A 27,760-nucleotide genomic window follows, 5' to 3' on the forward strand; every position below is an offset into this window, starting at 1 on the left:
GGTGAGAGGTTTAGAAAGACAGTTACAAAACAATATTCGGCGTTAACTGCAACCAAAAATTAAAAAAACAGAAAAATACTTTATTCGAAATGTATGATCCTAATCCTGTGGATCCCTGGAGCAAAATGATCTTTTCTGAATTTGTTTTTTTTTTTTTTTTTTTTATATCAGACACAGGTGAAGGAAGAATAATATTTCAAATTGTGAAGATAAAAAAAAAAAAAAAAAAAAATTGAAAAAGGAAAGCCAGGAGCAATCCTCGCAAAATATAAGAAAGATAACTCTTCCAACTTTTTTTTTTTCTTGTGCTTCAGGAGAGAAAATCTAAATGATTTGTTCAAAAGCACAAACGCCTTCAGAAACTTCAACTAAAAATAATATGGAGATAAAGTGGCACATGTCACTTAACAGTATTATGCTTTTGACGTCAAGTGTATTAATATAATAATTAATATGATTTTCCAACTACATCAGCTTCTTGGCCTTTTGGTCCAGATCAAAGTGTAGTATCTGTTCTTCAGATGCTGCACTTCCATTTCTTGTTCTCTTTCGGTGGAGGAGAAATCCTTCACGACTGAGACAATTTTTATTTTTGTACCTTTTCTCCACGTTAAAAAACGACCCTGGTGTCTAACTCTGCCCCGTGGGGAGGCATAGTAAATAGGTACATCAGCTTATTTATGTATATTAGACAAAGTTTAATTGTAGCTTGCTTGTCTCCATGTAAAAAAGTAGATGTCTCATTGGTTGAAGCTCATTATGTTACATAGATTGAAAGATTTAAAGCCAGGTGAACAGTTGCAGATAAAAACTGAACGAGGAAACAATGTAATCTGAAATTTCAAAGCAAGAAGCAATGCATATATGGAAATCGATCTGGATTTTGTGTGTAATTTTTATATATATATATACATACACACACACATACATACATACACACGTGTGTGTGTGTGCGCGCACTAATAAGAAAAATTCATAATTACCCATATCTATTTTGCTAACAAAATTTCTTCTAATGAGATAAGACATTTATTTATCAAAAACCCATGGTTTAAGAAAAATTCATAATTATCCATATCTATTTTGCTAACAAAATTTCTTCTGATGAGATAAGACATATATTTATTAAAAACCCATGGGGTAAGGAAAAGACTTTAATAATTATCTGTTCTCCTTTGTCAAACAATAAATTTTGTTGTAATTATACATAATTTATCTCAGAATTTCCATTTATATATATACGTTTTGCCTGTTGGAGAACTGATCTAACTCAAATTGCATAATTTATTTTAAACTCGCTAGTGGTGTGAAATCCCTGGTACCAGTTGCTAGATGTTCAGGAACATTTCTGAGAGAAAAATATTCAAACCATATCAACCATGGTCAAAACCACAAAATATAAAGGTTAAAAAAAAAATAAATAAATAAATAAAAATAAGGTTGTATTTTAAAATGAGTTTTCACTTTTAAACACTACATGCCTGCCTGTTGGAACATTGATCAAGTATCAATCTAAAAGTTACCCTCTGACGAAACCCTATTTACTAAGGAAGATAATTCTCTTTTAAACTATGCACAAACAATTTTATTTTTATTCAATAAATACTTGATGTATTCCTTTCCTTTTATTAGTCATGTGCAAGCGACTCTATAAGTCACTCCGTCAGTCGGTCGGTCTGTCCGTAACACTAAATAAATGATAAATGAAATGTATATAACAGAAAAAAAATGTAACTTGTAGGTTTATCTAATATATAGAATTATGTCTGTTGGATTTTAAAACGTATAACTAAATAGCATTTAAACTGACAAAATAGTTTTTGATTCTGGTTATCCAATTATCATTTGTTATTGTTGTACCATGTTTTTTTACAATAAACCAACATTGTTTAAATTTATTTTTTTGAAAAATACTTAATCTGATTTGATATTTTGTTAATATCGAGACATTCTTAAATAAACACTTCAGTTTTGATGCCTGGCTAGTTAGGGCTGAAAACATATGTTGCATGGTGAGAAATAATAAAAATAATATAATGTATGTGTGATGTAGGTCTTAAAGACGGGTTTAGTTTTAATGAGCTCAGAGTAAGATTTAGCTGGACAGTATAGGCAGATGTGTGCAGAAGGTACAATGATATGGCCACATTGAAAGAATGGATGTGAATTATTGGGTTAGATTTTCAAGCAAATAACAATTTCCGAGAGATGAGAGTTTGGGAGATGTGCGTTCGATGAATATATAATAATAAAGGTTGGCTGAGGAAATGTACGTTATTTTATTGGAGCATGCCTTGACAAATCAAATAATCACACACACAAAAAAAAAAATAAAAATAAAAATTATTATTAATTAGAGGGAAAAAGTAAATGTGGTATAAAATAAATGATATATGAAATGTATATAACAGAAGATATGTAACTTGTAGGTTTATCTAATATATAGAATTATATCTGTTGGATTTTAAAATGCATAACTAAATAGCATTTAAACTGACAAAATAGTTTTTGATTCTGGTTATCCAATTATCATTTGTTATTGTTGTACCATGTTTTTTTTGTTTTTTTACAATAAACCAACATTGTTTAAATTTATTTTTTTTTGAAAAATACTTAATCTGATTTGATAGTTTGTTAATATCGAGACATTCTTAAATAAACACTTCAACTTTGAGGCCTGGCTAGTTAGGGCTGGAGACATGTTACATGGTGAGAAATAATAAGAATAATATGTGTGTTATGTCTTACAGACAGGTTTAGTTTTAATGAGCTCAGAGTAAGATTTAGCTGGACAGTATAGGCAGATGTGTGCAGAAGGTACAATGATATGGCCACATTGAAAGAATGGATGTGAATTATTGGGTTAGATGTAGAACAGTTGAGGTAGTAGGTTCAATTCATGAGGGAAGACTAAGTAAAACATGGGGAGAAGTAATGAAAATGAACCTGAGGAATAAAGACCTGTCTAGAAAGAGGTTACTTTGGAAGTCAATTTCTTAAAGCTGTTCAATGCATGCCAGCATGTAAAGTGAAGGTTAAACTGGATATGATGATGATGGATCAACTAAGGGGAATAACTCTTATACTTCTCTCATTTATCATTCCTTATTTTTAGTCATGTGCAAGCGACTCTATAAGTCGATCGCTAACACTTTTGTGCTTGGCCTTTTTGGTTAAGATCAAAGGTCTGTTGTTAATAGATGCTGTTCTTAGCTTTTTAAGCTTTTCTTGGCCTTCTGGCCAAGATCAAAGTGTAGTGAAAATCCCCCCTTTTGAGTTGGCCATGTGCCTAAGTTTTTTGTTCATCGTTGATTTTTTTCTGTATTTTTTTTAACATGAATAAAAGATTTAATATCTCAAAGTGTAGTATCTGTTCCGACAGATACTGCAAGCAATGACTAGCTATGACTAGCAAAGACCAGATGTGGGGGCAACCCCACATGCCTGACCTTTAACCAGCTCCCATTTCCCACCTCTCGGAGCTGGTCCCCTTTTTCCCTTCCCCCTCCCTTCACTCCTCACATTAAAAATTGGCCTTGTGCCTAATTTGCTCGGTGGGGGAGCAAATAAATACCATCTGTTCCGACAGATACTGCAAGCAATGACTAGCTATGACTAGCAAAGACCAGATGTGGGGGCAACCCCACATGCCTGACCATTAACCAGCTCCCATTTCCCACCTCTCGGGAGCTGGTCCCCTTTTTCCCTTCCCCCTCCCTTCACTCCTCACATTAAAAATCGGCCTTGTGCCTAATTTGCTCGGTGGGGGAGCAAATAAATACCATCTGTTCCGACAGATACTGCAAGCTATGACTAGCTATGACTAGCTATGACTAGCAAAGACCAGATGTGGGGGAAACCCCACATGCCTGACCTTTAACCAGCTCCCATTTCCCACCTCTCGGGAGCTGGTCCCCTTTTTCCCTTCCCCCTCCCTTCACTCCTCACATTAAAAATTGGCCTTGTGCCTAATTTGCTCGGTGGGGGAGCAAATAAATACCATCTGTTCCGGCAGATGCTGCACTTAAGATAATTTGTACCAGTCAATGGAGGGGAAACCCTCTATACTGGGACAATTATTATTTTTGGTAACCAGAGTGCCCCCTTTTTGCCTACTTTTAGGGGAGCTGGTTTTTACCTCACATTAAAAACGGCCTTGTGCCTAATTTGCTCTGTGGGGGAGCAAATAAACACCATCTGTTCCAGCAGATACTGCTAGCAAAGACCATATGTGGGGGCAATCCCACATATGAGACCTTGGTCAATGTAGGGGCAACCCTTCATACCAATTGTCACTATCCAGCTCCTCTACCCCCCAGGGAGTTTGTCCCCATTTCCCCTTCACTCCTCACATTAAAAATCGGCCTTCTGCCTAATTTGTTCGGTGGGGGAGCAAATAAAAAGTGTAGTATCTGTTCTTACTACACGCTGTACTTATGTTTGTAACTCTTTTTCTGGGTCAACGGCCAACTAGCATCATGTATATTTGTATATGTGTATTGGGGTAGAGAGGGCTCCCGTAAGCCGTGGTGAAGGCAACCTTTCTAGGAGAAGCAAATCTCTGATTTAAAAAACCATAAAGCGGAAGACCAGTACCCGCATTAAGCTGGTCTGCAGTTTAATTTGTTGCTGGCTATCTTGCTCTTGCTTGTTGCTGGATCTCAACATTTTGAACCGAGAGAGAGACTTAGCTGTCGTACAAAGCTAAGACTCTGTAACATCATATTTGTATAGATACTCCCTCAGACATTTGGGCTCATGGATTTTAAATGTCTGAGGAGTGGCACTCGTCTGCCGAGACGTTGCAATCATCATCAACTTTGTGATATAAAGTGGCGGATCACTTTTCTGTATTAATTTAATGTAAAATGATCACCCACTTTACAACCAGTCAATCTCAAAGCCATTCAAGTCATTCTCCAGATCATTCAAGTCGTTTTTGAAGGATTCCAGTTATTTTTTAAGCATTCAAGTTATTCTTAAGGTCATTCAAGTCATTCTTAAGTTCATTAAAATCATTCTAAGTCATTTACTTTTTATCTATTTAAGTCATTTCAGCCCATTTTTCAGTCATTTTAGTTTATCTTTAAGAATGTCATGTCAATCCTACATTCACGCATTCATTCATTAAACGAGAGCATGCGACTAATGGCTATCGGCCTTGTTTCAGTAGACAGAACATCAATATCTTGTACAGCTATTTCTGAATTAATGTTTCATTTTAACCAAGTATATTGAAGACAATTTTTTAAAACTCTTATTTTTTCACCTGAGCAATACTTGATAACTGCTTGTTGTTTTGCCTGTCATATGGAATATCAACCCTTTTCAGTTTATTTAATGTCAAACTCAGGAATTTTGGAAAAAAGTTTATGCTTCAAGTTTTTTTTATATCTTCGATATTTGTTCATAGTGTTTGGTTTGGTCGTTTTGTAGAAGAAAATTGTTTTTGCCCTTGACTTTGCAGAACATGATTGAGTTTTGCCAAGGGAAAAGAAAAAAATAAATAACATCAATGTTTGATACATTTTAGGTGAGGAAACCAGTATCTTCAAGCAGACTGATCTAGTAGCACCAGGTACTCTACTCGTATAATATATGCTAAGTGAAAACATGGCCTTAGTTATGCTTCTTTCATGAGTGTCCAACAATCAGTTCAGCTGAGATATATTTAGATTACACTGTCAACCGTAGGTCTAAAGATCGGACAGTATACTTTGAAGAGTGATACAACAGAAGAAGAAAATGTATTTATTCGTTCCACAATAAGGTTGTCTTTCAGATTGTGTCTTGACCTTACGACACCACCTTTTGCGGATATTCACACGGTTATCATCTAGTTGATCAATAACTTCTGAGAGGCAAATATCATTTGTTTGCCAGATGAGAGTCAGGGATTACATGGCTAATATTGTCTAATGATTATTTTATCAAGAAACACCGGAGAATAGAAGATGTGGAGACAACGAAGATATAATATACGTGAGATGGAGGGGAGGTGGAAAGAAAATGCTAACATAAATCAAACATTAACATCTGCTGGAATGAAGATAGGCAAAACATATTTATTGATATCTATATAAATAAAACAATAGGAGTGTGTGTGTGTTTTTACATGGAGGTCACCACTTATCAAGGCCCAGAAGCCACTCAGGGATAAGAGTTAGTGCATGTACAGTAATCAATGGGATAGTGTTGTAGTATTCGTTAGTATTGGAGATTTGATAAAGTGTCATTACTTAAGGGGGCGGTTTATCAGGAATTTGTTTATGTTGGACTAGAAGACATCCAAGTTGAAGTCAGGTGGGAAACAGGCAAGCGGTAGAGAGTTCTACAGGCATGCACTTCTAAGAAAGAAGCTTTGTTCATAAAATCTACGTTTTGATTTAAGCACAGATTAAGAGTGGGGAAAATTATTGAGAGTGGTTTCAGCTAGATGGATGTTTATCATGTAAAATTGGCGAGTGGGGAGGCAGAGATTGGAGTTCAGACGAGCACGTGTGTATGTGTGAATATATCAAACGATAAATGCCTGTCACATAATACTGAAATGAACAGGAAATAGTAATCATACACAAAAGATAATTTATAATGAGCAAAATTCTTTGTTTGAATCGATTATTAACGCGCACAGACATATGTCGGCAACTTGAAATGCAAAATGTTCATTCACAGCTTGAAGTGGTTTACTTATAAATCCTTCTTAAATAGCTCAAACATTAGGGAACGCGTCTCTGGCGATAAATTTTTGCGTTTTGATTCTAGCTGATAGCACCCAAAGTCTTTTTGTTTAATCTTTTGAAACCAGTACTATTTATTAGGTACAATATAATATTCAATAGAGAATTGACTGTAATAATAAATACAAAATCTGCACGAATTAAAATATATTCAAGTGTATTTTATGATTGGGCACCCCCCCCCCAAACCCGCTAGTGTTCAAATAGAACAATAGCACATGCATACTTGTATTTATAAATAAATGCATAGAGTAATACTCATTCCAAGACGGGTAGAATTAACTCCCTGAAAAAAAAAAAAAAAAAAAAAAAAAAACTTATTTGGCACCACTTTTATGTCCCCTCATAAGGATTAAAATATTAAACCTAATGTAGAAAATTTTTATTTAAATTTTCATCAAATTCATATTATAATCTTTTCTACATGCCTGACCGTGCTTGAGTGCTTTACGAAAAGGTAGAATAGCCTTAAAGATTTGCAATGAAGCTGTCAACTTAAAGTCAATATTAAAAACAGAACATTTTAAAACAGAAAAATACATTTTAATATAAAATGACATCAATTTAATTTGGTCTTTAAAAAATATACACAAAAACTAATTGGATGCATGAGTTTGTATTCTTTACTTTTTTTTTTGTTTTTTAAATGTTTTTTAATAACTTTTTATGTGCTCAATAGCATCTATTTCATAATTCTATTACATTTTGTTTGTTTTTGGTCTTTGGTTTACTTAATCATAACCAATTTATGAGCAAATAAAGATAAGATCGCCGTAATTTTCATTAATAAATGTAAATCATTCATGCAATATCCTTAAAACAAATTGCCATAACTTTAAACCATAATATTTAGGTTAATACTAATCTACTTAGAATTATGATATGTATATATATATATATATATATATATATATATATATATATATATATATATATATATATATGATGCAAGTATGATTAATTTCATATTGTTTTTTCCTTTAATGCATTAACATGCAAAATTTATTGTCTATTTTACAAACTTCTCTCTGATAAGAATTGCATTCTTCAAAACTCCATGGAATAAAGTCTTTCTTGTTTATTTGTACTCCTTGACAAATAAATAAAATTTTGTATACCTTTCTTGCAGGTTTATAAGGTTCTTTTGGAAAATTTGAATAAATTTTCAATAACAGGTTTTTTATTTATATATATACACACACACATTCTAGCAGGACGGCCAACATTGCCCGATCAGAAAATATGCTTAAATATTATATTTTAATTCATGCAGATTTGTATTTATTATTACAGAACCAATTCTCTATCGATTATTATGCTGTATCTAATACATAATAGTAATAGAATTCAGTATAGAAGCGAAATGAAACCAATCAGCTAACATAAAAAAAAATGTGAAAATTAATAATTAATGCTCGTTTTTCCAAGACATTAGTTAACCTTCATGTAGTCGCTCGCATATGACTGTATATGCAAAAGTTTTCATTAAAATATTAAATAATTTTTAAATAGAAAAAGGTAGGCTTTTAATATAAATTTAGAGCAAAAAATCAACTATATATATATATATATATATATATATATATATATATATATATATATAAATAAACTGGCCAGAAATCTTACCAAAGACAATTACTGAACCACAGATAAATATTAAAAATAACCAGCCAAACTTTTGCTGATTATTATAGCACTTATTATTGATTATATCGTTAGAAATAAATATATCCTCTTTTTTCCTTGTGTTATTCTTATACTCTTCTTCTCTTCTATTGCTGCCTCCATTCATCCTTGCTTCCACCATCTAAAACATTCAATGCATAAACAAATTAGTCAGAGTTTTAGTATTACACATAGTGAAACTGGTTTGATTCTGTATATGTTTTACAGCATGTCATACAGTAGTATAAAGCAGCATTGTAACTCAGTTCTCTTATTTTGTCCTTAAGGCCTCACATTCTATGAGTGTTGTTTCTGACAAGGGGAAAGTATTGCTGTTTCCTGGTTCAGAATATGTCCATATAACACTTATTGATGGCTAATTGTTGATCTATCAAACAAAATTCAAGTTTTAAAAACAAAATTTGATCAGTAAAGAATGATATAATAAAGAAAAAAACTAATATTCTAATATTATTTATCTCTATTTTGAATTTCACTTTGGCTACATTCATAAAGTATATGGATAACATCGGGTAAATTCATGATAAAGGGGTGTAACTTTTGTATCAACAATACTGGAAATAATATGATGCAACTTCAGAAAAAAATGTATTTAGATTATATTTTTAATATTGAAAAAAATATTTTTATTATTGAAAAAAAAAAAAAAAGAAAAAAAAAAGTGTTTTAATAGTATTTATTTTGATTTCATTTTTAATATCCCAACACAAATTTTTACTGGACACACAAAGAATCCAATTTTCAAGGTAATAATAGAAATAAGGCCTTTCAAGCCTGTGTAAATTCTGTTGTCCTGGTGGTCTCTGTGATAGAAGTACTGACTATATACTAAATGGTTGTTAGTTCAACCTTGGTCATAATAAGTGCTGATTTAGCCATACTGAACAGTGCGATACAGTAAAACAATCTATGGATGATTATATATATATATATATATATATATATATATATATATATATATATATATATATATATATAGAAAGACAGTTTTACACAAGTCAAACCAAACACATAATTTCCTCTTATTATAACACAAGATAGACTAAAATATAGATTTAGTTTTATCTGCCAATTCTTCACAAATATCCACTTATTTCTACCTGATTCAATTACCATATTCAATTAATTGACAAGTTTTGTTTGAACAGCAATTTCAAAACTGCTGACACATTCAAATTACTGTCCTCAAACCAGTGTTCTTTTTTTCTTTTCTTCTTGTCCTGTTGCATTACAAGCTATTGGAAAGATTGGCCAATTCCGTTTTCATTTTGTAAATACAATCAAAAACATTAATGTCATATTGATTAGAAAAAGAAAGGGAGGGGGAAGACGAGTATGTTTCCTATAACGTTATTCAATATCAGAATAGAAATTCACATGCATAAAAAAATAGTACGGAATAGGTAACTTCGTTTCCATCATACACTCATAATTAATAGTTTTATATCAGATGTGTGTACACATATAATCATTATAAAAATATATAAGCTCTCTCTCTCTCTCTCTATATATATATATATATGAAAGTCAAAATTATACACACGCACGTGTGCACTTATATAATCATTATGCGTGTGTATGTGAGTACATACCATTATGGATAAGATGCATGTAAGAATACATATATTTTAAATAGTAAAAACGTACACACACGTGTGGATACTTATATGTGTATGTGTACATATATAACAAATATTGACATTATTATTCAAAATAATTGCAAAGAAGTTGCCTTAATAGAAAACAAACAGAAAATAAAAAAAAAAAATAAATAAAAAAAATCGAAAAACAAAAGTAAAGGGAGATTACATTATATATATATATATATAAGGTAAAACATAAAACAAACACTAAAAATGTAAGAAAGCGAAACCTGATTTCATAGTCTAACAGTATCCATTAGTCTAACAATTTAGCAGCTTTCCAATGAAGATTTTCATGTACTAATCAGTGAAAACATTATTAAATTTTTTTTTTTTTTTATTGCAGATTCAATGTCTGTGGGCTTACTAAAAGCACATCATCAACTCCTCCACTTGCAAATAAGTCTTGATACCTTCTTTGCCTTAGAGAGATATAGAGGGGGCGGGGAGAAAGGAAAGGGGGAGAATTGAAGACATCAAACAATTCTTTTTCTAGAAGCTTATTCTGGACATTTTTTTTCATTATTTCATGATCTAAAAAGGCCGACAGATATTTCAATATCACTCATGTCAAATAACTCAGTAAAGCATGAAAATTGCTCAATAACTTGAGGGATCTGTCAAACGTTTTCAGATGTATGAGCGACAAGCCAAAGTTTTTTTCTTTCTTTTTTTTTTTGTCCAAAATAAATGTCAGTGAATATTGAGAGTAATCTTTCCAGTACAATGGAGAGAGGAATTCTATGGATTGAAAGTTCTGCCTTCATCTAATAACAGCGAAAAAGTCTTTGAATGACCAAAGATCCAGATTTTTTCGTTTACCGAAAATATTAATTATTAATTTATGTTAGTCTTTCAAATACTTTTATAGAACACTAGTATACCTGTCTTAGGATGAGCGAAATGAATTCTCTGAATACCAAAGTGGCACTCACCCTAGACGGAATAAACCAGCTTCCTCCGAAGGAAAAAGTTTAATGAGAATATCAAATTTACAATTGCTTGTATATCTCCGTCAAGAGAAGATGGCGATGTTAGGTTTTGCATTTTTTTGCAGGGAAGTGTCGACGTTTTCCTACATACAGTACCTGGTATTCCTAACTGGTCACCCATATGATATTGATAAGGCTCAACATTACTTAACTTTGGTGACCTAACAAGTACCAGTGTGTAAATGTGATTATGTCGTATATAGTTACTCAGGAATAAGTGAGGACACCCTACACAACATTACACTTAATCGGTCTTAAGAAGAAACTTAAATTCAGGGAATCTTGATTACTTGGTGTCTAATGACTATGAATCAAATTTAATGCAAATCTGAAATATTTTAATTTTCAAATGACAAGTTGAGCCCATATTATGTGTTCTTAGAACTTAAAAATACTCCAAAAGAAACGGAAATGTGGGGAATATTTATTAATTGATGTCTAATACCTATTGTTAAAATTTCATAAAAATCAGAAGTATCTAAATTTTTTTATAAAGGCCTTTCATCCTGTTTCTGCATTCTTTGCTTAAAACTAAATTAAACTAAATATATCCTACATTATCCATCTCAACGCCTAGCAGCTCCGTTTCAAAATTCATAATGATCGGTTAATTTAGAAGTGAATCTTATACAAAGAAACGCATTCACATACATAATTTTATACACAAAAAACATTGATAATATATTATGAGCTTGGTGTTGTTTTTTTTTTTTGTTTGTTTTTTAAATTCAATTTTCACCCCAAACAAGGCACAGTGCCACTTTGAAGTAGGGGACATAAGTTGCAGAGGTATTATGAAGGGCGATGAGCAGCAAGATGTCTGTTCACATTACACTTGAACTTCTGCATGTCAGTACAGTTGAGAAAGCAGAATCCCGGAAGGGAGTTCCAAAGTCTAGCAGTTCTGGGGAAGAAACTACTGTAGTAGAATGCTTTCTTACACCTAAAGATCTCTACTGTGAAGGGGTGGGATTTAGCTGCTTGTCAGGTTTGTCGGGGGTATTCACGGCGAGGGGGTATAAGTGCTTGTAGTTCGCCAGAGCATTCACCATTAAAGTACTTGTAAAACAGAGGGATGCAACATTTCGTCAATGGGACAGAGGCTGAAGCTTAGATGACAGTCCAGTGAAAGTACATGCGACATCCTCATTTATTCCTGGGTAATGTTTGAAAGATACTGATTTATCTACATATAAAAACAAGATTTCAATTTTGTATTCCCTCGGATAAACTTGTTCAATATATTTTGTAAAATATTCATACAAGGAAGGAACACAGACATGAGAAATAATAATTAAGCACAATAGGTACAATAGGATTTGAACTTGGCATCGCAGATTCCGTAGTTTACAAACACATTTACCAGACCAATCACACTTCTCTCCTTATACTTCCTTATATAGCTCGACTAAATTGGATACTAACAATTATATTCTAAAGAATCAGTTATGGAAAATAAATGCACCACAAAGCAAAGCTGGTTAATTAATAATTACTTCTGTCTGGGCATATCTTTATTTATCGTTTTTTTTTTTTTTTTTTGAAAAACAAAAATTAATTTTCTAAGTAAAAGCAATCAGTATCATAAGAATAGGCTAAAAGTTCATGCGAAATGTTTGAACTGTAAATTGAGATGCACAAACACCAGGTGATGTTTCCAGGGGCAAGCGAAAAGAAAAAAAAAAGTCCATCGTTTATAATGTTGATTTAAAAACCTCTACTAAAAAGGCTGTCTACACAATAAGGAGTTTATAGTGAAGCAAGAGTTTCACAATCTCTAACTGCACTTCATAATGATTTTTTTTTTTTTTATCAGACTATTTTTAAAACACAGATTGGTTTGTACGATCATCTTGTTTTTTAAGTATAGATAAATCAAAAGTATAGGGGAAAACACACTGATTCAATTTAATCTTGACGTTATTAAACAATATTTGTATAATAATCCCAGACCAAATTAGACAAATTTTTATCTTTAATCATTTCACTCTTACCTTAATAGGATCCTCTGAATAATAGTTTGGTATTCTTGCAGAATAAGGAGATGATATTTTTTTAATAAGATTTTCAAATTAAATTCAATGTTTATGGTATCGTTTTGGTCTATTGAATTGTTAGGTGAAAGTACATAATAGTTTGAAAAAAAAAAAAAAAAAAAGCACATTTCCTCCTACTCTATATATCTAGAAGAGTGAACGTGGCTGCGTGTGTCCGTGTGCATTTCCCTACATAATAACTGTCAATTTTAAGTCTACAGACTCGAAATTTGATATACAGGGTACTGAGATTTGGGAAAATCTTTGTAATCCATTTTCGGCCAGAAATTTGGCTATTAAGGAGTAAAAGTTCAACGATTTCACCTTTGAGAACTCTACCAAACTCCTCCGATAATTTTCGGTATAAACAATTGAAATTTTAGATATAGGTTCCTTGGATATGGATCTAACTTAATAACTTGATTTGAGCCTAAAACAATAAATGTTAAGGGTCATAATAGGGGTCAAAGTTAAAAAAAAATTTGACCTCTGCGGTCTCTACCAAATTACTCAGACAATTTCTGGTCTAAACATTTGAAATTTTACATAAAAGGTATTCAGAGATAGGGCAAGCTTTTTAATCGGTTTGGGTAAAAAATTTGAGCTATCAATATATAAATGTATGTATGTATGTTTGAATGTCTGCCTAAAACTTTCGACAGAGGTGACGGATTTTCACAAGATCAGTATCGTTTGAAGCTCAATCTTTCAGACGAAAAATACCGAAAAATTGGCTAAAAACAATTTCTTCACCCTCAACTGAGAACTTTTCAACAGGGAGGGGTCACTTTTTTTGCTGATATTTTCGAAAGTCATCCCCTCTTTCGATTGTCTAGCCTTAATTAAAACCTACGTCACTTCCGGTTTGACGATGGTCGTAACAGCAAAGACGTTACATTTTTTCCTGTTCTTTTCCTCTTTCATGGTACGGGTTCCAGCCTGCCTTACTACTAGCACTTTTTTTTTTTTTTTTTTTAAACTCAACATACACCTCCAAACACCCGGGCAATGCCAGGCTGAAATGCTAGTTATAAATAATTTCAGCAGGGTCCATATTTTGCATAAATACAAATGATTTCCTGAAAACTTTTAAAATATACTTTCTAAATTATCTCTTTCTTAAAAGCACTGTAATCAGTTAAAGATGTCTTTAATAGAGGGAGGGGGAGAGGGTGGTAGTCATAAATATGTGTGTGACCATTTTTTTTTTTTTTTTACCGACCAGCATGACATTGTTGTCTTGCTTCTTCTTTTGGAAGACAACAGACAGATTATGCAGATGACCACACCTTTTGTCAACCATTATTGATGAGACTAGTAAGTTTCTCCATCTCATCCAAGAAGCAGTTAGTGAGATCGACATGTACATCAACACTGGAAAAACAAAATTTATCAACTACAACCAAGACAGAGAAATGAAGCTGAAAATTGCAAGAACATCAAGTCTGTCCAGGAATTTGTATACTTTGTCAGTAATATCCAGTTAGCATAAAGGAACATCAAGAGTTGTAAAGGCAAGGTCTGAGTCTTAGGAGTCGTTAATGAATTGTGCACCATTTGAAAATTCTCCCCTGATGATATCAAATTAACTTTTTTGGTTACAGTTAAGTCTGTCTTGTTCTATGGCTCAACAGTTTGGACACTGATGAAACAGAAAGACACATAACTTAATGGATCATATACAATGATGTAACAACTTGCACTGAAGATTGGCTACAAGATTGCGTTTCCCATAAGACCGACTCACCGTAATGGTGGTGTTTTTTCCTTCAAATCAATTACATGCCAGACACAAACAAACCCTCTTATGTCTAAAGCAAAGGTTAGTCTCACTTTCATGTCCACAATTTATTTAATGGATCATATACAATGATATCACAACTTGCACTGGACATTGGCTGGAGAAAACATTCAACCTAGTAAAGCTATATTGAGACCTTTCCCCTATCTTTCAGGCAGGTAGCTGGAACATGTTTATACAGGAAGGAAGAGACAACTGTTCATTTTAAAATATACCTTAGTAGTTTAATTTTAGATCCATTTTCCTTAACTATAAGTTGCTAGTCGTCATATTCAGAAAGGCTGAGGGGAGTCTAAAACCTCTGATCTAGCAGGATGTTAAATTATTATAATACATTACAACTGTTTAAACTGCAATTACAATCTCACTTCAAAACATTCTACGTCACATGGTTAAACAAACCAATCAGATATCTATGTTTATATGAAGTGACATGTGAACCTGAGGACATATTCTGCCATTCATAACTATGAAATCTATATAATTATAAAACTCAAATGACCTTGTAATGAGTGATGTAACCCACTTTCCAGTTTACAACATCCGGTTGCACATGCGTGCATAAACATTAACACATAACAACGTAAACAAATAAACACAAATCGCTTCTTTTGCAGATTTTGACCTGCGCACTGAAATATTAACGTTATTATTTCAAAATTATTATTCAACATGGGAAGAGTGGGGTTGTTTTGCAACTCTTCTTTATTACAACTATACTGTCGCTATTTTCTTACAACTAAACAACTTTAACCCGTTGACAAACATAAGAACAATTGTAGTAAAGACAAGACTACTACTACTACTATTCTCTATCCATCCCTTTTCCTTCCTTCCTTCTTTTTTTATTTTTTGTTTACATTTCTAGAGACAAAATAGTTGTGAGAACGGTGAATTTGTTGACACATTTATTAATCTGTTTTGATATTAGTTTATTTTATTTTATTTATTTAGGTTTTAGTTTTTGCTTCAGGTTTCATTAATTATTTTTTTTTTTAGATTTTAAGTTTCTATAACTTGGTTGAAGGATTCCAACATGGGTTTTTCATTCTTATATTTCTTATCGGTAGGTTCATGTGCGTTTTTGCTGCTAAATGACTTTCGTCGACGTTCGATTCATAGGAAAATCATGTTTAATTTTCAATTTTTGAGCAATTATTCGGAAAAATAGGTAACTTTACACAAATAGGGAGGATTTCTTTTTCGTGTTTAAGTGATCCATCCGTGATTTTTCATTTTAATATACTTTCATAGAAATGTTTCTATTATGTAAAAAAAAACTATTTTCTTTACATTACAAGTGTGACGCTCATACATGAATTCCACAGCTAACATACTGACCCAACGGGTCACAAGTAGTCTAGTTATATATTAAACTTCAAATGTGTATTACTACTATGTCTTATTTAATACACTTGAAAAAATTTTTCTTTTTTTAATCTGAATGTTTTCAAAGTCAGTGCTGTCTTTTTACTTTTACATATGTACAATGTTGGCTTTTTCACCTTTTCTGATGAAAAGCATTTAGCTTTGAAATACTATGGCCTTAAAGAGGTTTCTCCTTTACTCCTCTTTCTGTAATCCTTATTGACTTGATATTGTAATAAAGTTCCAACATAACTTCACTTTTTATCTTCTTAACCGATTCTTTCTCTCTCTCTCTCTATCTATATATATATATATACACACACACACAGAGTATTATTTTAAAATATTTTCGACTATATATTCCATAATACTAGAAAAAGTCACAAGGTTTTTGATCATTTAAACAAATTTTTGTAAATATCCTAAAGAGAGATGTCTTTTTTTAAACTACAATGTGCTTTTATTTTCAAATAACAACATACAAATCCATTTTTTCCTTTCATAAACATTGTCTTCTTGGAAAGGTCAAATTAAAAGAAAAAAATAAATTACTATTTGGCATAATTTTAATGGCTTGAATTGATTTCTACCAACATTTGTGCGTTTAAAAATTGTTAAGCATTAAAGGTAAAAAAGACTAATTATGAAAATGCACCTGTGTATTTAGAAAGGTGATGAAAAAAATAAATGGTGTCAAGCATACAATTACATTTTTTTTATTTGCATCAGCCATTATTTAAACCACTATTTCAAAGTGAACTTCAAATCTTAATGAGATTTTTTTTTAATTTAATGGTTAAAAAAAAATATTTCCTTCAACAATAGATTCTTATGAAAAATAAAAATCTAACATTCTTGGCTCCTAATAATCCTAATAATGAGAGCAAGAATAAATATTTTGGAGCTTTGATAAGCTGTTTACAAAACATGAGACCAAGATTTAATTAAAAGATTAAATAAATGATACTAAATTTTTATAATATTTAAAAAAAAAATCATTAAAAAGGAAGGGCTCAATAAGGGTTCTCAAATTGTTATCTGTATTGTTTATGTATTACAATTTCAATCTCAGCCAATATATTCAAAATGTATTTCATAATTGAATATTTCTTGTCTGTCACTTACAGGCTCCAAAATTATTTGTCTATCCAAATTGGCATGAAGCATACTTAAAACCGTTAACGCTATTATTCATGCTAAAAAACAGTAAATGCTGATAGGTTCCAAAATTAGAGACCAAAATTGCATCAAATTTAGCACAAAGGGCCTTTGGGGTGTCAAATGTGTCATAACAAAATCAAAGTGATACTATTACTATCACTAGTATCAACATCTGTAATAGATATTCAAAAATACTCTGGCAGTTTCTGCAGTCAAACTGATACCAAAACATGTTCAACTTTCCTTTTGATCTTATTAGTAAAGTCGAAAAGGATATCATGAGGATTGAGAAACTCAACATTTCCATACTTCTTGACCAGACTAAAATTTATTCTGGAGCACATTGATCATGGTCTCTCAAAAACAGAGTGCCCATGGTGATGTGTAGCACAAATTAGAAAAAGAATAGAATGAAGGATGTGATTATAAACGATCAACTAAGTAATTTAGGATAGGCTGAACAAATTGCACAGTTCACTGTTAGTTGAAGTGTGAAAGTTGCAAAGTATCCAACATAACTCTGACAAATCAACCGGAAGTAATCACTTCGACATATATGGCTCATGAGACAGAAATAAACCTAATCCGGTCTCAAGAATTCCACCCTTGGTCTCAGCCAATCAAATAACATTAACACACCAGCTGCAGCAGCTTACTGAATACTATACAAGAAGGCATATTCTACCGTTAAGTCTCTTTGAGCAGCAGTGTCCCCCCTTCCTTCTACAATCATGCTACGTAAGGAGAAAAGATCACTAAGATGGAAAGATGAAGTAAAAAAGGAAAAACAGGATCTGCAGAGAAGAAGAAGAAGGACGAGAGTTCATAGAAAATGAATATGAACACAATGTTGTGGCGAATGAAGGATTTGCAGAATGGCAGATGTTGCTGCTATCTTAGGTCTTGCACTGCCATGAATCGTATCTTCAAAAGGAAAAAAAGATCTTGTTTCATAATGATGATTTAAAAATATGTCTTAGTTATAGATTAGGTTCACTTGCTCAGAGATACTCAAAACTAACATTGCATCTTTAAATAGATCGAACAAAAAATGTCTTGGAATTGCAATTCCATTTTCTGTTAATAGACAGAAGATCACAGTTTGGAATCAAATTATTTTTAAACTAGCAGAGGATCACTCGGCCTTGCCAGGTCATAAAATATGCTTAAATATATTTTAATTCATGCAGGTTTCGTATCTATTATTACAGAGCCAATTCTGTATTGAATATTATATTGTACCTAATATATAGTAGTGATTTCAAAAGCTTAAAAAAAAAAAAAAATGACTTTGGTGCCATCAGCTAGAATCAAAACCAAAACATTTAGTGCTCCAGCTACTTCTCCTATTGATGTAGCTATTGAGAGATAGGTAAGAAAGATTTAATATTAAACGACTGCAAGAAATGAATTGAATTTGGGCATGTGCAGTAAGAAGTAAAAAAAATGTCGGTAAGTTGAAATGAACATTTTGCATTTCAACTTGCTGATATGTCTGGACCCATTCATCCATCCAAACAAAGATTTTACTTATTATAAACCATCCTTGGTGTATGATTACTATTTCCTGTTAATTTCAGTGCTATTTGACAAGTAGTTTAAAAGTTTATCAGTTAAGTATTACACATAGACAGACACACTTAAATCTGGTTTATTTATATAGATAAGATAAACATGTATCACTCATATAATATGATGAATTGTAGTTGAAAATTTAAGAAGGACCTTTTTAGATGTTGAGGAGAATGAAGAGAGATGAACCATGGGGTAAAACAGACAAAATGATGCAACATTAATCAGCATTGTACACAAACTTTTGTGCAAGATGGACATTCTTACATAATCATAAGTTTTCCAAGGCTGAATCTAGAAATCATTGCTTATTTATAATATAAATCTCACCTGTCTGTTTAAATGTATGTATGTATGTTTGTATGTCTGCCTTAAACTTTTGACAGAGGCGACGGATTTTCACGAGATCGGTATCGTTTTGAAGTTCGATCCCTCGAATGACAAATATCGAAAAATTGGCTAAAAACATTCATTTCTTTCACTCTCAACTGAGCACTTTTCTACAGGAGAGGGCGCTTTTTTTCGCCGATATTTTCAAAAGTTATCCCCTCTTTTCGACTGACTAGCCTTAATTTAAACCTATGTCACTTCCAATTTGTCAATGGGCACAACAGCAAAGACATCACATTTTTTTTTTCACGTTCTTTTCCTCCTTTGTGGCACAGGTTTGAACCTGCTTTATACAACATTTTTTTTTTCTTTTTTGCTCAACACACACCTCAAAACACCCGGGCAATGCCGGGCATCCAGGCTAGTATAATATCCGATTCCTTTTTATCGCTCATTGTTTCTTAATATGCTCTTAGCGAATATAAATATACATGCAATCTGAATACATGTTTACTTTTTTAAAATTTCTTTTCCTGTTAAGGTTAAAGTTGTCCTTATTCAGAAATGTGTGATAGAATTTACACTCTTCTAATTTGGCACTGGCTGTGACAAAATGAAGACAGTAAAGCATTCAGCAACCTGGTCAGTTGAATCATCATCAGAAATACATATGTATTTATCCTTTGTAGATAATAAAATTTGAACTATACAGGGTTTGTTTTTTTTTTTATTCAAGTTGAATTGAAAGTCATAAAATAAAGAGTGTTGCATGTTTCTATGAAAATGTATACAAAAACTAACTTACCTTAAATGCCATAAACTTATGGTATGGTTTAGGAGCCCATGCATAGATCTCAATGCTGTCTTGAAGTGCTATCACAAGAAACTTGATCCTTTCGTATTTTACTGAAAAACAAAATCAAATAATTATTCTAAAACATTAACGCAATTGAAAATCATTATAATAATCACAATTGTATCAGTCATTATGTATATCTATGTATGTGTGTATATATATAAATATATATACACACACATATATATAAAAATATATACACACACTAGGCTTGTTTAGTTAATTATTAATTACAATTAATAAAAACGTTTCTGAATTTTGGAGATGAGGATTGGTTATTTGTATTATTATTCATCGGACCACTGTTCTCATCTTCAGTGTGATTTTCACAACAGATAAAGGCTTCCGCTCGAAATTCTGTCCAAATTCCCGAGTTCAACAGAAACATTTCCGAGTTCGACAAGATACACCTGAAGAAGGTCAGAGGTTACATCGACCAAAATGTTGTGAAAATGACACTCAAGATGAGAACAGTAGTCCAATGAATAATAATACAATTAATAAAAACAATACAGATAGATTTATTTTTCAAACTTAAGTCAATCCCAAAACTAAAGTATATTTTAATGTGTATTTTGTGTTATAATAAATAGAAAAAAATCCTCAAGAAAAACAAACGTTTATTATCTCAGATTTAGAATAATAATAAATATATAAAAAGCTATTTTTGCTTGTGAACAAAGTAAAAAGAAAATTATCCATTACAAATTACTCGTCTCAGGATAGGTAAAATTAATTTATCAACCAAAACAGTTTTGTACAACTTTTATGTTACGCTTACAAAAATTAAAATCAATATATAATGATACTAAATCTAATGTCTAAAATCCTTCTTCCAATTTTAATCAGAATCCATTAAATGATTTTGATTCTAGAAAATGTCTCAAATTTATGGGATGTTAAGAAAGTGAAATTCAGGGAATCTTGCTTAATTGGTCTCTCAAGACCATGGATCAAATACAAATATTCATATTATGCCCTCTAATATCTCTTTATAATACTCCAAAGTAACTGCAATTTGGGGAATATTTATTAATACCTATTGTTAAAATTTCATTAATTCAAAGGTATCTGAATTCTGACAAAGGATTTTCATCCCATCTTTGCCCCATTTGCATAAACTAAATTAAAAACTAAAACATATAATCCTATATACACACACACAAAAAAAAGATAAACATTATAATCATACCTAAGTATATAATGAGAGATATATAAAATGATGACTTAACATTGCCAACTCAGACTTATAAAAAGACGTGATTTTTGGAAAAACGAACAGAGCTTAAAAAGCAAAGACTCTAAACTTTCAAAGAGAACAATGCTTTTCAGATGTTAGCTACATTTGAAGTCTTATGCGTGAGGAGTATTTTGGCATGAAGCTTCAGAGGTGGAGCCTTTTCCTTCCATGAAAGGACAGCTGATAGAAGTGATGATTACGAAATAGGAAAAATGGCTGCATATTTAGCAGTATGAAGATCACCGATCGTGAAACTTTAACCCTAAAATTTGTAGGTAAGTTAAGAAACAATTTAAAAATTTGCCTTCAATAATAAACGTATGGGCACGCAATTGATAATCATTATTTAATTTCATTACACTTAATAAAAGGTTGAAGTATAATAAAAATTAACAATTATTTTTAAACTAACAGAGAGACCTGACCTTAGCTGAGATTGAATGATGATTAATGAATGTTTCACATGTCCATATTTTTATTGTCATTGAAATCAGTGAAATCACCCATTTTTCAATCAAATCAATTATCGCCTGCTCTAGTTGGGGAACTATTGCGGTGCACCGGGAGTAAACTTCACATGCCTCCCTGCAGTGACTTAGTCTATAATACATTGTAGTCTACATTGCACTGTAGAGAATCTACTATTGGTTTTATAATTTTGTTTTTAATATAATGGCTTGAATTAAAATTTAAAATGCAAAAGTCAAGTATCATGCTCCAATAGTGCTCTAACAGAAACATTTCAAATGTGCCTCTGTTATATCAAAGAACCTACTGTTGATTTTATATGTCTGACCTTACTGCTTGTAAGTTGAATTTAAGTTTAAAATAAAAAGTCAAGTATCATGCTTTATTTGTGCTTTAAACAGAAACATTCATTTTGAATGTGCTCCTATCATATCAAAGAACCTACTGTTGACTTTATATATTGGGCTTTTTGGCTTATATGGTAATGAAACTTTTCAAACACACTTATGATGTTAGGCTGTGTAAGGTGTTAACTTTGGTTAAAATCGCCTGATCCTCCTTTCATTGGATTACAAAAACTATCAAAGAACCCGGCCAGGCACACAAAGTATCTTCATATAAAATTTTATAAAAATTGATCCAGCCTTTTTGAAGTCCATAGGGAACAAACGAACTCACATACAAAGTTCCTTATATATAGCAATAGAGATGAAAATAACATTAAAGTTAGTGCTTAATAAATGTAATAAGATACCAGCAAAAGAGTAAAATAAACTTGTTAATAATTATTTTCTTTTCAAACCAGAAGGTTAACTCTTGTTGTAATTCAGGATTAATCCTTTGAACCGAGGTCAAAGTTGTACTCATTAGACAAAGAAGCAAGATTTGAACCCTTTTTACTTAAATAGATCACTAGCATTAAACTAAGCAGATGTCTACAGGTTAAAGGTTAAAAAGTAAAGTGATTGACTAATAGAGGGAGAGGGGATTACAAGAGTAAATAAGGAATAGATGATGATACAGTGGTTAAGGAAACAGACTGTGTGCATGGAACATGATTGAGTTTCATTAGAGCTTTTAGATCATGTTCGCTTATACAATTTGGGGAAGGTATGAATGCGTCTTCTGCTGTGAACTATTAGTGAAACTAGACTTTTACATCATTAAAAACGGGCGAAAGTTATAGACCATTGACTTAGAATAAGGTGCTTTATGCCAAATCAATGGCTCACTGTGCATGAAATGAATACCATAATACTTAGCTTGCTGTACCTTACTAGAACTAAGACCATATAAAATTTCAGCAAGATCAGCTCAGTAGTTTCTGAGAAAAAACGAAACTTAAATACTAATCCATATTAATCCCTAGCTGTATACTGAATGGATACCATAATGCTTAGTTTGCTGCACTTTATCATAAAGGTCCATACAAAATTTGAGCAAGATCATGCCAGTAGTTTCTGAGAAAAAGTGGAACAAACAGAGGGGCTAAGAGAAATATAATATAGATGATAGGGTGGACAAGATTCAAGCTTTGATATGGTAACTAGTCTGAAAGAAGGAGAACTGTGAAATAACACCACGGCAGATGATAAATATTTGCAACCTGCGTAAGGATTATTGCATTCTATCAAGTAATTCATCACTGAGCAGACGCATCACGACAGTTCAGCTTCAACAGACCGGAAAAAAGGATGCAGTGAAATGAGGAGAAAAAATTTAGACATCAAAGTAGGAGTTTAAAAAAAAATGGTTAAGGGGTGTGTGAGGGGTTATAGGTGGGCGAATAATGGTTTCACCCATGAGTAAATAAATCTACATTATCCACCATTAGTCTGAATAACTGAATAATAATCTTTATAAAGCAGATTAGCACAGGTCTGCATGAATTCCAGCACAGTTTTTGTTCATTGCAAATTAGTCATGGAGAAAAAATGGGAGCACAATATCGAGAGGTGGAATGGGAGAAGAGCTTGAAGAAGAAGCAAGAAAAAAAAAAAAAAAAAAAAAAAAAAGGGAAGGAAATCGTATTGGTTTAAAGTAAAAATGCAAATTCCATCACCACTTTTCATCCATGAGTAAATAAAGCCCCCATAAAATGACAACTTGTTTTCTTTTATACTCTTTCTTGTCTTTTGTTCTGTGACGGATATTGAGCGTAAAAGGAGACGGAATGCTTTAGTCAGAGATAAATAGCTCTCAATTTTGTTTACAAATTAGAGTAAAAGGAAAGAAAGAAATACAAAAAAAAAAAAAAAAAAGCAAAAAATATTAACAGATAAAATGTTTTTAAAGTCATATTTACACATAAAACAAGAATACATATTCTTACAATGTGTTTATTAAATCAGTGCATTCAGTGATGCAATTGTTTTTTTAGCCCGACAGACTAATAAAAATTTCCCTTTCTTTTCATTTAACTAGGCAGACCCTTAAGAATAATTTTTCGATCTTTAGCATTAAAAACAGTTTTTCAATCTTTATTTAACTTGGAAAACCTAAGAAAATGCCTCTTGAAATTTTAGCCTGACAGACAAACAAAAAGGCTTTTTTGATACTTTAGCATGGCAGATCAAGAAAATGCTCTTTCAAACTAGCTTGGCAGACCAAAACAATGCCTTTAAAAGTTTTAGCCTAACAGATCCACCCCCACACCAATTTTTTTTAAAAACTTTAGCCTAACAAACCCCTAAAATACTTTTTGAAACATTAGCTGGATAGGTTAAATAAAATGCTTTTTCAAACTTTATTCTGACAAACTAATGAAAATGCATTTTTCAAACTTAAACTTGACTGACAACACCTCTCATAAAACTGTAAGGATGCATCTTAACAAAAAACAAAAACAAAAAAAACAGAAAGAAAACTAAAACGAAAATCGTCTGATAGAGAAGAAAAAAGAAAAAGGAATCAATTGTGCATGTTGCCTGTATGCAGGCAAACTGTTGGTAATTGCTGTCTTCTGTCAGAAACGGATAAACAATGGCACCCAAGCAATAAGACAAAAGAAAGACAATGGGAGGAGAAACGTCAAGGCAGGGAAAGAGATTGTGCATAGCATCATCATCATGCCCCCCCCTTATTTCTATGGGCCCAATTCCAAAACAATTCTCTGAGAGTTCACCTCGCCGCCTTCTTTTTACGAACCGATTCACAACACATAAAAATTCACAAAGAAATTAATCATAAAAAAAAAACAAAAAAACTCTGGGTTCTTTTTCTTTGACTAAAGTCTGCAAATGTAAAGGTTTTAGACACATCTGAACATTGATTTATTAAGAGTCTATGTCTGCCTATCTTTTTCTTTATTTACTGCAAAGACTGAACGATATCAGTGAAGTTTCGTTATTTTATAGCGTATCTACCCTTTTCAGATTATTTCATGGAGGATCCAGCCATTTTGGTGAAAGATTTTAAGCTTCAAATTCTTAATATCTAAAAAACATTTATTCATAGTATAAATGTCTAAATAATTTATTTCATGCAGTAAATATTATCTTTTATTTTTATACTTTAATAATGTTTGCATTTTTCATTAGTCAGATTTGTAAATAGCAGCAATTATTTTATTTATTTATTTATTTAAATAAGTATGTTTTTGTACTCATCAGCATCAAGCGGAGTCCTGTCTGATACAAGCATTGATGGTTATGACTCTCCACCTCTCTCTCTCTCTCAAAGCATTCATAAATTCATTGTTGCTCATCATTTTTGATGTTGCTTAAGTATTCAGACTGTCAACGTATGTTTCTTGCTGTCATCCTCTGCTTCTTCCACCCACAATCTTTCCCGTCAAACTAATCTGTTCTATTCCACTTTTTCTGTAGGCATGGCCCGAGAATCTCGTTTGTCTTTTTCATACTGTTCTTATTAGAGATCTTTCTATGTTTGCCATTTCTCATACCTCTTGGTTCATTTTCTTTTCTGTCCAGATTTTTCCGTCTCCCCTTTAGTTACCACTTTTCGGTGTTGTTTCACTCTTACTTTGAGGGGGCGGCATGTTTCACCCTTGTAAACCTTTCTGCAACTGCATGGGATGATGGAGTATATGCAGTTCTTGGTCATGTTCTCCTCCATGCGGGGCTTCACTCGTACCAGGTGTCGTCTGAGTGTTAACTCGCTCTTGAATACTGTCCTGATGTTGTAGGGGGCAGATATTCTCTGAATCTTTTCAGAGATGCCTCGTATGTATGGTAGGCAGACCGTTGGTGGTTTTTGGGTTTCATTCTCCTCTCTTATACTATTAACACGTCTGGTGGATAGTATGCTATCGGGGTAGTTGTTACGACGGAGGGTATTCTTCAACCCGACCATTTCTTGGTGGTATGTAATGGCGTCGCTTCTTATTGTCTCTGCTTGATGTTGTAGGCAACGTGCGCTTCCATGTTTGATACTGTATGGGTGGTGGGAGTTGAAGTTAAGGTATTATCCGGTGAAGGTAGGCTTGTGATATATAGATGTCTTAAACCTATGGTATGAGTGAAGCCCCGCAAGGAGGAGAATATGACCAAGAACTGCATATACTCCATCATCCCATGAAGTTGCAGAAAGGTTTACAAGGGTGAAACACGCCACCCCCTCAAAGTAAGGTAGGAAGAACACCGAAAAGCGGTAACTAAAAGGGAGACGGAAAAAATCGGGTATAGCCAACCATGTCTGGATGGAGAGGGGGGGACCATCGCCCTCTATGGGATGAAGTAAAAATAATAAACAGAGTGACCCACTGGAAAGTGAGAAAACTTAAAGAAACAGCTCACAGCCTCGGACATAACAACCTACTGAGCAAACCAAGCGTAGAGCTGAATGCAATTTGGACACCTCTAATAGAGAGAGAAAACCTTGAATAACAAAATAGGTTTAACATTAACAAAAACCAACTAAGAATATGGCCAAGTGGTCCTAGACGTTGTATCAAAGTTAACAGTTACCCAAAGGTGCTGAGTTCAATACTGAACGAAGGCAGTGAAAAGTAACATTCAAAACAGAGAATCAGCAACTATGTCCCAGAGCCTAGCTGGAGTCCGAACACGGTACTCCCATAATAATAATAAAGGGTTGGGTTCGAGACTCCTAACAAACGTTCCCCAGTTCGATACAAAACACCTGATGAAGGCCGGAGGGCAAAACGGCCGAAACGTTATGACTATAACAACCAAGATGAGGAAGTCAGTCCGACAACCTCAATAAATGAAAACACCTCATCTCAAAAATACAAACAATTACTAGCCACCCATCTATCTCTCTCAGCAATCTATCCGATCTAACTATGTTGATTCAACCATTCCCTAATATTTCTTAATGTCTTTCATAATCTAGAGAATGAGTGACTTTTTTTTTTTTTAAAAGTCATCAACTTTATATATGTGCATCTGTACATAACAAAACAATTGTACAAATTAGGTTGCGAAATAAGGTTGTTTTTGGTTGGTTGTTTTAGTTTATGGCATATCAACCCTTTTTGGGTCATTTAATGCCGATCCAGTGGTTTTGAAGAAAAAAAAAGAAATTTATTATGTTTTAGATTTTTTATATCTTCAAGTACCTATTTATGGTGTTCAGTTTAGTTGTCTTTTTTTTTTTTTTTTCTTATCAAAATCTTTTTGGGTTATATTATGTTGAATTTACCTATAAACAAAAAAATAGTGGTTAAAGGTATTTATATCTTCAAATATTTATTCATAGGGTTTAGTTGTCTCATAGAGAGAAGTTGTTATTTTTGTTTTGAACCTCATTAATTTCATGCCAAAAAACACACTTTTCCCCTTTTTATATTGTTGAGAATAGTTTTCTTACTCTCAAAAAGGAGAGACTTTCTTCCAAGCAGTAGTTTTTTAAAGATATTTTTCATATTGTTAGATTTTAGATAT

The 27,760-nt window shown here is 32.5% G+C and overlaps 1 protein-coding gene and 1 pseudogene across 34 annotated transcripts in view; one reads left to right on the top strand and one right to left on the bottom strand.

Moving 5' to 3' along the window:
• LOC145297554 (serine/threonine-protein kinase mig-15-like) overlaps nucleotides 1–27,760 on the bottom strand; it is a 1,203,941-nt gene that overhangs the window by 241,812 nt on the left and 934,369 nt on the right. For all 34 annotated transcript variants that reach the window (XM_080143552.1, XM_080143554.1, XM_080143544.1 and 31 more), the window contains one exon: nucleotides 20,135–20,235. In XM_080143552.1, the coding sequence (XP_079999678.1) occupies nucleotides 20,135–20,235 (101 nt within the window). The remainder of the gene's footprint in view (nucleotides 1–20,134; nucleotides 20,236–27,760) is intronic.
• LOC145297987 (U2 spliceosomal RNA) lies at nucleotides 471–698 on the top strand (annotated as a pseudogene).

The sequence above is a fragment of the Euprymna scolopes genome, chromosome 18, assembly GCF_053919585.1.
Source record: "Euprymna scolopes isolate OS-2025 chromosome 18, ASM5391958v1, whole genome shotgun sequence".
Lineage (NCBI taxonomy): Eukaryota > Metazoa > Mollusca > Cephalopoda > Sepiida > Sepiolidae > Euprymna > Euprymna scolopes.